This window comes from Akebia trifoliata, chromosome 7, assembly GCF_017979445.1.
Source record: "Akebia trifoliata isolate Shusen 1 chromosome 7, ASM1797944v1, whole genome shotgun sequence".
In the NCBI taxonomy this organism is placed as follows: Eukaryota; Viridiplantae; Streptophyta; class Magnoliopsida; order Ranunculales; family Lardizabalaceae; genus Akebia; species Akebia trifoliata.
The window spans coordinates 4,762,235-4,775,827 of NC_141381.1; the positions used below are offsets into that span (position 1 = coordinate 4,762,235).

Below are 13,593 nucleotides of genomic sequence, written 5' to 3' on the forward strand. Positions count from 1 at the left end.
TCTTACTATCTTCGTTAACACATTTTAAACCTAAAATTACAGCCTTATCCACCAAAGAAAACTTGAAATCTACACCACCTAAAGTAAATGTCAAAACTATATTATGTTTAGTCAATAAAACACTAATAATTGTTTTGACAGATTTGATGTGCCTCATTTGTAAAAGATGTCCAAAATAAGTTCCCCTCAATTTTTTTTCCTTGGTCCAGTGTCAGCTCATCAAAGAAGTTGATCTATTGCCTGGGGCTAGAGTGAATTGAGCCTTTAACCTAATGAAAAAAATTCAATCTCACAACAATTTAAAAATATTTAAACTAACTACTATATAAAAAAGCGTAAAGAAACAAAAAATAAAAGTAAGAAAAATACGCATCATTATGTTTAAAGGTGTCCTTCGATAATCATTGCAAATATATATATTCTATATATATTGCGAGAAAGGAACACTTAAACTTAAAAGATCCCACATTGAAAGTCCATCATTATTTATAGGATGCCATTATACAAAAGAGATTCAGAGGAAGTCGAATTAGCCTACAAAACTCAAATTTGGATAACACTCAAACTTCAAGCCATTTTTGACTAAAATTAATATGAAACATTCAACCATTTTAGTTGAGATCGTATCGATTTTTTTCTCGATTGAAACATTTCCTCGATGACATGAATTGTAATATTAACTTACAAAGTTAAAAAATGATTTGCCCCTTGATTGAAAATGTTTAAAAATGTGACTGTAAAACATACAAAATAGGACAAACTATGACAGAAGGGGCAATTGTTAAATTGAAAAAATAAAAAAAATCACAAAAACTTTTTGTAAGTTTAAATAAAATGTATAGTAAACGGATACTTATCAGAAATATTTGTTGAATCTTACGAATAAGATAGGTTTTTAGAATGGTTGAAGATTAGGTGAGGAGTTTCTTATCGGTGAATTGTTGAATTAATCGATATACTTATGATTTTTTTAGTTTTTGAATTTAACAATTGCCCCTTCTGTCATAGTTTGTCCCTTTATATGTGTTACTGTCACATTTTTAAACATTTTCAATCAAGGGGCAAATAATTTGTTATGTCTATAGGTTTAGATTTCATTTCATGTTGTCAAGGAATTAAATTTTCTGATCCAAAGAAAATTCGATACTGTCGCAACTGAAATAGTTGAATGTTTTGTATTAGTTTTAGGCAAAAATGACTTAAAGTTATAATGTTATCCAAATTTGAGTTTCGTTGACTAAGTAAACTTCCTCCAAGCCTCTTTTGTGTAAATAACATCCTATAAATGATGATGGACTTTCAATGTGGGTTTTTTGAAGTTTGACTGTTCCTTTTTTGCAATGATTTTATTTTCCAATCATTATCGAAGGTTTGTAAATTTTGATGCAAGAATGTACCTTGAAACATAATGGTTGTATTTTTCTTACTTCTATTTTTGATTTCTTTATGCTTTTTTATTTTTATTTTTTATGGTAATTAGTTTGAATATTTTTAAGTTGTTATGGGACGGTATTTTTTCATTAAGGTAACTGCTCAATTTGTTCTATCCCTCGGGCTGACAATTGACCAAGAAAAGAAATTGAAGGGAACTTGTTTCGGATATCCTTTATAAATGAAGCAAATCAAATATGTTCAAACAATTATTAATGTTTTATTAACTAAATATAAACCAATTTTGACATTTATTATAGGCGGAGTAGATTTCAAGTTTTCTTTGGTGGATATGGTTGTAATTTTAGGTTGAAATATGTTAATGAAGATAAGAGTAAGAGTAGTAGCCTTAAGAAACCTTTACCTGGAAGTCATTAAACTTTCAAAGATAGGTTTTCCCCAAATTGGCCATGGTTAGTAAACATGATCTTTTAAATGCTATAGAGAATTTTTTATCGGGGTTAACCATGAAATATCATTTGATGATCATTTGAGACTATCCTTTTTGCATATTCTTGTTATCTTTTTGTTACCGAATGACAATGAAGTGGTACAACTTGCACATTTAGATCTATAGTAGATGATTCGAAGTCATTCAATGCTTTTCCTTGGGGCTTGGTCATTTACAAGGATCTTGCAAGTTCTATGATAACAGCTGCAAAGGTCATGGATATGCCATCATACAACATATATGGTTGCATGTATCCCTTACAGGTATTTGATTGCATTAATGATGAATTTATAGTTAATAATTATACATCCCTATATTGATTTTGTTTTATGCAAGGTGTCTGGGCATACGAACGCCTTCTTGATTTTAGGTCATCCATTAATGAAGGTGTCTGGGCATACAGCCGCAGAGGTCGTGGATATGCCATGATACAACATATATGGAAGCGTATATCCCTTAACAGGTATTTGGTTGCATTAATGATGAATTTATAGTTAATAAATATACATCCCTATATTGATTTTGTCTTATGCAACATGTCTGGGCATACGAACGCGTGCCTTCCTAATTTTAGGCCATCCATTAATGAAGGTGGTTGGTTGGCATAGTGCAGTGAGATAGTTGCCTAATAAGAAATGCCGTCTGAATAGTTTACGAGCAGGATTTGAAAAATAAGATTAATAGGTATGACTCATCATTTGATCTAAATGTTAAAATTGTTAACTTTTCAATTTAATAAAATGATGTAAAACTTATTATTTGATCTGATTGCTGGTCGTTAGTATAAAACTCTCTAAAGAAGAGAAGAAAATAAAATTGTGAAAGATGCTTTCAAATTTGATTGTAAAGATCTCGATGCCGAGATTTTAAGAGTGTATAACATTTGAAACCACATAAAATATAAAAGAGTTTGTAAATTTAGGTTTAAATTTAACATTTTCTTATGCATCTAAAAATTCCATTATTTTGAATCGCTCACATTATATATTGTGGTTTCAGAAAGGGAAGAAGAAGAAGAAGCTAATAAACCCCCCATAGAGCCAGAGAGTTAACCTTCACCCATAAAGTCAAACTAAAATAAATAATGGGGAGCAAGTGAAGATGTTTGGCAGTCATAATGAGAGAAGATGATCTTTGTCAATGACAAATCAACTTTGGGGGAAAATTAATGATTTAAAAGCTGAATTGAAACAAGTTGTTTATGATAAAGACTCAGCAATAAAGAGTTTTAAAGGGAAACAAACAATCCTGGAAGAGCAAACCAAGATAGCAAAGGAGTTTTAAAGAGGACGTCCTCTGATTCTTCGAAGATGGCAACCTGGGTTGTCTACGACCAGAGAGATGCATAACTCGATTTCAAATTGGATTCGGCTACCAAAACTTCCTCTTCAGTTCTGGGGGCCTGATTGTTTGGGTTCTATTGGTAGTACCTTTGGCACGCCATTACATATGGATGAGCCAACATCAACCAGATCTCGTTTATCCTACGCTAGGATTTGTGTTGAGATTGAGCCGGATTGTAGCTTTCCAGAGTCTATAGGTCTGTTTAGGGAATCAGGTGCAGAGGTGATGCAAACGATCCAGTTTGAATGAAAACCAAAGTGCTGCGCTGGATGTAAGACCTTGACCATTCAAAGGAGCGCTGTCCTAATGCCAATAAGCAAATTCATAGGAAAATTCAGCATAAAGAGGTATTTGATTGGAGAGTTAAATCAACAATACAAGCCCATACGATGGATATTATAGAGATTGCCTTAGTGCCTGGTAGCAGTGGTAATGGTGGAGAAGATGAAAATGAAGTTCAAATGGAAACTAATGTAGAAAAGGAAGTAAATTCTAAAGATCCTTGTGCTATCATTTGCAGTTCTCCCAATTTGGTATCTATGCCAATATTGCAACAACAATTAATAGACCCTTCTAAATCTGGCGTAAGAGAGGATAATATGGAAACTATGATAAACTTGCCAACATTGAATCCTTGTGAGGTCGTTTGCAGATCTCCTAGTTTGGTAATCTCGCCAATGATGCAACAACAGTTAATACCTTCTATTTCAGGCGGAGGAGAGGAAATATTGGCAAGTAAGTAGATGAAATTGCCAGAATTAGCAGTGATGCCTTCAAAGGAAATAATTTTTGGAGGAGATCTGGGGGAGACATCAAGCAGCGCTAGTCAGTATTCTATGGAGCAAGACAGTGAGCTTCAAGTTAATCCTAACCAATTCTTTGCATTAGCTGACAATTCGGATGGTAATTTTGGTTCGAACATGGATGAATTGAAGTCGGAGGCAAGTGAGATGATGGAAGCTGTTGCCAAGATACATGTGAGAGGTAAAAAAAATAAAAAACAGAAGGGATCACATGGGAAGTCAAAGAAAGCCAAGAAGGAGAAGTCGAAGCAAATTTCAGTGATTCTGATTCGTTCGAAGGGTGTGCCTACCGCGGAAGGCACAACACCAAGTAATTGTCCATGAAGGTGGGTTGCTGGAACATCAGGGGTCTAAATCATATTAGCAAAAGAAGAGCAGTTCGAGACCTAATTTGTTCGGAGAAATTTGATTTTCTAGTTTTAAACGAGACCAAAGCCGAAAAATTTAGAGCTACGGGTTTTCGTAGAAGCATACAGAAGAGCTAGAATTTTATAGATAATTATAATTCAGACGAGTAAGGAAGAATTTGGACAGGATGGAACCCGATGAAGATTGGAGTGGAAAAAATTTCTAAATCGGGCCAATATATTCATTGTCGAGTGAATCGGTTAAGCGACAATTCAAAATTTTTTATCACGTGTATTTATGCTACAAATTTTCGTTCTGATAGAGTGGAGTTATGGAATTCGTTAATATCATTGGAAGCAAATATTGAAGTTCCTTGGGTAGTAATTGGTGATTTCAACACGGTGCGTTTTAGAAATGAAAAAATTGGAGGAAATCTTGCGCCTTGTCGGAATTTAGAAGAATTTAATGAATGCATTAATTCTTGTGGCCTGCAAGATATAACCATGACTGATCACTTCTTGTCTTGGAGCAATAAGGCGACGAATGATAGGCGTATTCTGTGTAGATTGGATAGAGCCTTAGTGAACATCCATTGGATTCAAAAATGGGCAAATGTGCGGTTAAATTATCTCCACCCAGGGATTTCTGATCATTCTCCGATGAGTTTCAATTTGGAGGACATTGTTAGAAATCGAAAGACTAACTTAAAATTTTTTACCTCGTGGATTCATCAAGAGGGTTTTCGCGATTTGGTAGAAAATGCTTGGAATACTTATATAGCCGGTAATCCATCTTTTGTATTAGCTTCCAAGCTTCGTCGGGTAAAGTTGGCCATTAGGAGTTGGAAGTAGCATTGTTATGGTAATATTACTAGGAGGAAAAGTGTGGCAGAAACCAAGCTCAAAAATATCTAGCAGCAAATCCAAGTCGAGCCTCTTAATACCACTCTTTCTCATCAGGAGAGGGTAGTGGTGTGTGAGTTGACAAGAGAGATTGAGACGGAAGAGACTATGGTTAGGCAAAAATCTCGAGTCCAGTGGTCGAAAGATGGGGATGCAAACACCAAGTTCTTCTATGCTTCTATAGCGTCTAATATTGCAAGAAATGAGATTTTTGAACTCATTGATGACTCAGGAGCTGCTATTAGAGGTGAAGATTGTATTGGGGACTATGCTATTGATTATTTTCAGAAGGTATTTTCCCATTCTTTTAATGCCCCTTGCCCTTATATTCCTTTTAAAAATAGAATATCTTTAGACCAATCTAACAGTTTATCTGCTCCTGTTTCTAGAGAGGAAATTAAGTCTGTTGTCTTCCAATCCCCTCTAAATAAAGCCCCTGGTCCTGATGGGTTTTGTGCTGAATTTTTTACTTCTTTTTGGGATATAGTAGAAGAGGACTTTGTTTGAGCTATTATGAATTTTTTTACACATGGTAAGCTCCTTAGGGAATTGAATTCTACTCTTATTGTCCTTATTCCCAAAGACAAAGATGCCAATCGTTTGGATAGGTTTAGGCCTATTTCACTATGTAACTTTGTTTACAAAATGATTACTAAAATCATGGCTAATCGTCTGTCAAACCTCTTACCATCCATTATTAGCTTGAACCAATCGGCTTTCATTAGAGGGAGACATATTTCTGATAATATTTTGCTAGCCCATGAATTGTTTCGTAATTCCCATCTTAATTCTGGTATTCCCTTTTTTTTAGTCAAAGTTGACTTAAAAAAATCTTATGATAAAGTTAGATGGGATTTTGTGTTGAATATTCTTGATCAATTGGGGTGTAACCAAACTTGGATTACTTGGATTAGGAAATGCATTTCTACTCCTAGATTTTCAATTGTTCTGAATGGAGCGTCGTGTGGCTATTTTCCTAGTAAGTGTGGTTTGAGACATGGGGACCCTATTTCCCCTTACCTATTCACCATAGTTATGGAGGCGTTTTCTTGTCTTCTTGAAGAGAAAATTAGGAATAATCTTATTTCTATTCCTAATAGGATTAATCTTCCCCAAATTTCACATCTCATGTTTGCTGATGATATAGTCCTTTTTTCTAAAGATAGTGTTCATTCTGCGTTGAATATTAAAGCCCTCCTTGATGAGTTTTTGGATATTTCAGGTCTTCAAACCAATGTTGAGAAGAGTAATTTATTCTTTAGTAGTTCTTGTTCTAATAAAAATCTTATTCTTCAAGCCTTGTCATTCAGAGAAGGAAAACTTCCAATTTGGTACTTAGGTCTTCCGTTGTTCTCTTCTCGATTGACGTTGTTCATGTACTATCCTCTGATTGAGAAAATTCAAAAACGTATTGAGGGTTGGAAATCTAAATTTTTATCATTTGCAGGAAGGATTGAGCTCATTAAATCAGTCCTATCTTCTTTTCAAATTTATTGGTCATCTTGTTTCTCTCTTCCCATAGGGGTCATAAACAAAATTGAATTTTTGTTGATTAATTTTCTTTGGAGTGGTTCCTCTTCTAGAAAAATTCATTCAGTTAGTTGGTCTAAAGTGTGTCGACTTTTTAAAGAAGGAGGTCTTGGTATTAGAAGGATGAAATATTGGAATACAATTGGTCTCATGAAATTATTTTGGAAAATAATCAATAACAATAGTTTGTGGAGTAAATGGATGCGCATGAGATATGTTAGACATGGTTCCATTTGGAGATGTATTCCTCCAAATGTGCATCTTGGGTTGAAGGTTCGAGACTTTACTAGAAATCATATTCGGTTTTTAGTAGGTGATGGATCAAATATTTCCTTTTGGACTGACCCTTGGTTAGAAGGTAGTCCATTGATTGAATAATTTGGGAGAAGATCTGTGTAGACACCCCATTATTGCATCTGCCTAATTCGACAATTTGTCACCCGATTTTGGTGGATTCCTAATGATGAATATAAAAGAATTCAAAGGCTTGTGAGTATTACTTGATTCGTTCCGTTTCTAGTTTTTTCATCCCCCCTACTCGTCACTACTCGACCTAGAAATTTACGCACGCTTAGGATCACTACATCTTACACCTAACTTAGCAAACACGTACGCATAGGTTCGTTACACAATTCGATAACTTAGAGACCTTGCTACGCTAGAAAAATATAACTTTAGAACTTAGAAATACTCACACAGTGACTTAAAGAAACCTTACGATAAAATTCAAAAAAATTCGTAAAAAAATCATCAAAATGACGAAAATACCCTTCATAAATTTTGAATATCCGAAAAGTTTCGAAAGTACCTCCATTACACTCAGAACGTGATTTCGAGTCTAACGGGACCCAAATCGATAAAAACAGAGAAATTTGTAAAAATTTGTAAAAAATCATCAAAATGATAAAAATACCCCTCATAAATGTTGGATGTCCGAAAAGTCTCAAAAGTACCTTCGTTGTACTCAGAACGTGATTTCGAGTCTAACGGGACCCAAATCAATGAAAACAGAGAAATTCAAGAAAAATCGTCAAAAATCGTAAAAATAACCAAAACGCCCTTTAACATCTAACTCTAACATAGAGACCTTGATCCCTAGGAAAATAAAATTCAAATAAAAAAATTAAACCAAAATAAAATTCAAATTGAAAATTAAACTAAAATTCAAAATTTAAAATTAATTTAAAATTGTAAAATCAAATTAAATTTCAATACAAAATAAAAATTACATTTTCAAGAAACTGATTAAAATACAAAATCAAAATCAAAATCAAATTGAAAATCAAGTTAAAAATCACTCAACCAATTAAAATGCAAAATTGAATTAAAATTTTAAATCAATCAACCAAATTGATCAACTAAAAATGTAATTAGCAAATTAAAATCTATTTGATTACATTTAAATCGAAATCCAATCAACCGACCGACCAATTAAAAATTAAAATCAATTTAAATTTCAAATTAAAACGCAAATTAATCAACCCGTTCAACATTTAAATTAAAAATTAAACTCAAAGTAAACAATTATCGAACCAAATTGGAATTAAACCAACCTAAATCGGAATCCAAAAAATTGACAAATCTAAAATTCGAACTCAACTAAACTCATTAACCAATCACGACTCATTGGTGGAGAGTTACCGTAGTACTAGTAGCGTAGGATCCCCCTTTATCATTCTTTTAAAAAATAAAAGAAAAAAGAAAAAAAATTAAAAATAAAAAAAAGAAGAAGAAACCACGTTTCTTCTTCTTCCCCACGTGTTCCACCTCTTTTTCTCCAACTTCTCTCTTCACCCACACAACACCCACTTTCTTCCCCACTCCTTCTCCCCACTCTCTCCCTCTCTCCCTCTCTCACATTTTGATGAGGAACACTATTATAAAAGAGAAGGGAAGCAACGAATTAGGGAGACATTTTTTTTTGCTTAGCTGCCATTGAAGAAAAAAAACCTGCAACTCTTCTTCTCCATTTAAAAATCTGTTGTGGCCTCCCTCATCTTCACTTCATCTCCCTCCCTCCAAACCTGTCCTTGTTGTCCCACGTTCTTTTAGAGAAAAATAGAAAAAAAGAAAAAACGTTTTCATGGTTGACAGCCATTAAAAAAAAAATTAGCAACTCATCTCTCTCTCTCACGTCTTTGATCTCCACGTTTCCTTCTCTAATATTCCTTCATCTCTTGGCCTTGCATCTCTACCTTTCCTTATCATCTTCATCTCTTAAAAAAAAAAAAACCAGCAACTTCTTATTCTCTACATAACCTGCAACATTGCTGATTCCCAAACGCACCTAACCTTGTTGTAACGCCTCAACTCTTCTGTGAAGCTTCATTACATGTCCAAATACAGCCCCTTAAAATGTTTTACATCGTCTTCTTAACTCACTGTCCAGCCCCTTGCAACGCAGTCTCTCACTGTCCATTCCATCACCGTCATTAAACCTGCAACACAGCAACGTTCAGCCATTGCTACAGCCCTATAGCAGCCCCTTATCATTTCTCTTTCACGTTCCTCACTTCCTATAACATCTTCTCCATCTCCTAGCCTTTCTCTAGTTTTCGTATCCCCTACAAATAAACGATATTACCTCACTCCTAGTCAGTTCAAGGTCCGTTGCAGCCTCTTCACTACCTTCATCTTCCACAGCGAATAGTCACGAGTTTCAGAGATCATATCTGAAGGAATCGACCCTTGTCATCCCCACTTAGGTGAATTTATTTTTTTAGTTCTTATTTATTTCTATTTTTCTTTTTTTCTCTCTTTTCATGTTCTCCTCGATTTATTTTTCATATATGGGTAGGATTAAGGATGTAGTGTTTCTGTAATTTTTCTCTTTTGTTTATGTTGCTTATTGGTAGGATAGAGGTTATATATATTTTATGTTTTTTTAAAATTTTAATTTTTTTTTTAAATTTTTTGAATCAATTCACTGCAGGCGTGACACTACGGCAATCTTTACGATTTCGAATTATTAGTGGATCGATTCGCAAATTTTGTTGATAAATTGATTGGTTAACTTGTTAATATCAAGATGGTGGACCGGCTCATTGTTGATATTTATTTGGTCGATTTGTCGATTTTTGAGGTTATTGGGTCAACTCATCAATGCTAATATTAATTAACTCTTTTTTTTTTGTGTGTACATGTAAAATTAAATCGAATTTTCCAATAAAAATCAACAAGTTGACTCGCTGATTTTTTTGTGTGCATTGAAAATTTCAAATCGAAATATTCTATGAAATTGGGCATTTGAGTCAACTCGTTGGTTTTAATACACGTGGCATTTCAAAAATTGAGTTTCTTTGATAAAAATTGTGAGTCAACTCATTGATTTTAATGTACATGGCGATTCCAAAAAAAATCAAGATCCTTTTGATTAACAAATTGCGAGTCGACTCACTGATTTTAGGGACATTGAAGATTTGAATTGATTTTATTTTTAAATTAAGCACGCGGGTTAAATCATTGATTTTAATGTACATGGCGATTTCCAAAAAAAAAAAAATCAAGATTCTTATGATTAGCAAATTGCGAGTCGACTCGCTGATTTTGGGGACATTGAAAATTTGAATCGAATTTTTTAAAAATTAGGCACGTGGATTAAATCACCGATTTAATATACGTGGCGATTTCAAAAAAATTAGGATTCTTTTGATTAACAAATTGCGAGTCGACTCGCTGATTTTTGGGACATTGAAAATTTGAATCGATTTTATTTTAAAATTAGGCACGTGGTTAACTTACCGATTTAATACACGTGGCAACTCAAAATTTGTGAGTTAACCCATTGAATTTAATGCACATAATGGTTCAAAAATCGAATCTCTTTGATAAAATATCGTCAATGAGCCAATTCACTAATCTTATATACGCGGCATTGAAAATCGATTTCGTATTGTTCAAAATATGATCGAATTGATCCATTAATTTTTGGTGTCATGTATGCCTCATTAAATCATGTAATTATTTTAACCGTAGGATTTGTTTAGTAAATCTGATGCAATTTGATGATGATTGGACCCTAGTTTGACTTTTAATCTTTGAATGTTGACCGTAGGATATTTTTGGATCGCAGTAAAGACTGATTATCTTGATCAGGCGGGTTCGGTGCCTAACACCTTCCGAAATCCGTAACCTGACCCCTTACCCATCTCTCTGATCCACGGACCGACCCATATCCATTTGGAGTTAATTTTGGTTCTTAGACTTAAACTAGGTGGCGACTCCCTATTCTTTTAAAAATCCCCGAAATGCATAGAACGGACCCCTAATCCGCAATTTAGTGGACGGTCGCGGGGGTCGAGGTGATTTCAATCTGCTGTACGTATGAATAGCAATCTCGAAGTAAAGGTATCTGATTTTGCTGGGAATGATGGATGGATAGGTCTTATCAGAGATGATATGAGGCTAGCGAAAATTGCAGATCAAGTTAAAGCTCATCATCCTCCGTGGCCGCATGAAGAAGATAGAATTGTGTGGAAAAAGAATGCAAATGGAAAGTTTACTTTGAAAAAGAATACGATTAGAAGACATGATATGGAGGTTACGTGATATAAAATTATATGAAAAAAGATGAAAATTCCGCAGCATTCGGTTATAGCTTGGATTGCAATGAATCGAAATCTACCTACAATAGAAAATATGAGAAAGAGAGGTCTATTACTGATTTCTAGATTTGTTTTATGCCGAATTGAAGCAGAAGAAAATGAACATTTATTCTTCAAATGCAAATATAGTGGAGAGTGCTGAAAAAAGGTGCTGGAGTGGGCTGCGAATGATAAAGAAACCATAGGAATACTTGAAGAAGAAGTTGCAGATATTAGTAATCATCCGTGTTATAATATTATTAGCTTAATGTTATGTTCCACAATTTATCATATTTGGAGAGAGCGCAATCGCCGAATATTCGATGACAAAGAACAAAATGTGCAGCAGCTAAGCAGGAGAATTATGGCTGATGTGTGTGGTAAGTGTGAAGGGATGAGGATGTCTAATGCTGAAAGTATGAGATTAATTCATAGGCGGGGTTGTAATGGAACGTTCAAAATAAAGGAGACCTCTATTATTCGCTAGATTTCTCCACCAATGGGGGTAATAAAACTAAACACAGATGGGTCGTTAGCAGATATAGGGGCTAGTATTGGATTTATTGCTAGAAATCACATGGGTGAGTTGTTGGCTGCTGGGATGGGTCATTCAAACTATATAGATATTATTGTTGTTGAAATGGAAGCAATTCTAATAGGATTGCAACATCTTGGAACGAAGGGGTACTCAGATATAATCTTACATTCGGATTCGTTAGTGGTTATCAACGGTATTAATGAAGAATGGAATACACCTTGGAAAGTGCTCAACCTAGTCAGAGAAATAAAAAATATTATGAGCGGGTTTAATTCAGTTAAGTTGGAGTTTGAGAGGCGAGAAGCAAATAAAGCGGCTGATTGGTTAGCTAGAAAAGGAGCTGTACATGAAAACCATATTTTTCACAATTCTTCTAATACTCCTTTGGAGTTGTACAACATCCTCTTGGAGGATTTGAATCTTTGTTATTTTCGTAATTAGTAGCTTTTAATATAAGGGTGGGGCCTTCTATAGTCTCAACTTACCGATAAAAAAAAATATTGATGAAAAATTAAATGAAGAATCTCTAAAGTTAAAGTATTTTTACATCTTACCTGCGTAGAAGGACCTCCAACTTCAAATGTAGATGATTTTTTCTTTTTGTGCTTGTTTTTTTATTTTTTCTTATTCTTATCTTTCATTAGTACATGAACTAGTTGAGTTAAGTTAATCATGTCTCTTTCAAACTTATCCATATAATTTCGACTTTGAGTTGTATAACATAATGAAGTCTTTGAAACTCCACCCCCCATACCTCTTACTCTGCCTTTTCCATCTTTTCCAAACACCTATGCACAACTATGATTAATATAATGTATGTAAATAAAAAATCAAAATTAAATAATATAAGTCATACATACAATGAAATAGGATCATGGTTGATATCCTTATGGGCAAAGCTAGGAGCTTCTTTAATAAGATTTTTTAATTGACCCTACAAAATAATAAAAACATTACGATGATTAGTAATTTTTTCAAAAATAAAAATAAAAAATTTAACCAAAAAAAATGACATCACTTACGAGAGATTTGGCCAACTCAGGAGTGAAAGCACTACCATCACTCATCGTATGACTATCGATGAAAAGTTCTGCTTTTGTGGGCTGCCGACTATCCGTCTATATTTTTTCTGTTTAGACAAAAAATGTGTCACATCAAAAATGCATACAATCTTAAAAACAATACAAATTAATGAACATTTGAAACAGAGTATGTAAATTAATAATTAGATTAATACTTACCATTTCTTCTGTCTTTTTTACTATACCCTTTCTACCGGTTGTGTGTGGAGTTTTATTTTGCTTACTAAGCTTTTTCATTTTATCACATCTTTCTTGGTTAGCCGATGTCAATTTTAAATCGACAAACTTTTCCCAATCTTCCTGTTTGATCCATCTACTTTTGGACTTATTCAACTTTCGCTCTGCATCAGTATTACCAACTCTGTAATATTCCTTCCCCAATCGATATTTCCAATCTCTCCATGCATGACCGACTTTCTATAGGCAGAACTTCTTGTAGTCCTCAGAAATGCCGTAACGGGACTGTCAAAATATGAACAAATACATCAATTCTAATATAATGAAAATATTCATCATTATTACAACTAATCAATAGAATATTTAAACTACCTGGAGAAGACGCCAAATAAGTTCAAGCAACT

The 13,593-nt window shown here is 34.0% G+C and overlaps 1 protein-coding gene across 1 annotated transcript; it reads left to right on the forward strand.

Moving 5' to 3' along the window:
* Window positions 1-11,891: 11,891 nt before the first annotated feature.
* On the forward strand, window positions 11,892-12,371 carry LOC147398086 (uncharacterized). Its single transcript, XM_086448922.1, has one exon. It carries the CDS (start codon window positions 11,892-11,894, stop codon window positions 12,369-12,371), a length of 480 nt encoding a protein of 159 aa, XP_086305048.1.
* Window positions 12,372-13,593: the final 1,222 nt, after the last annotated feature.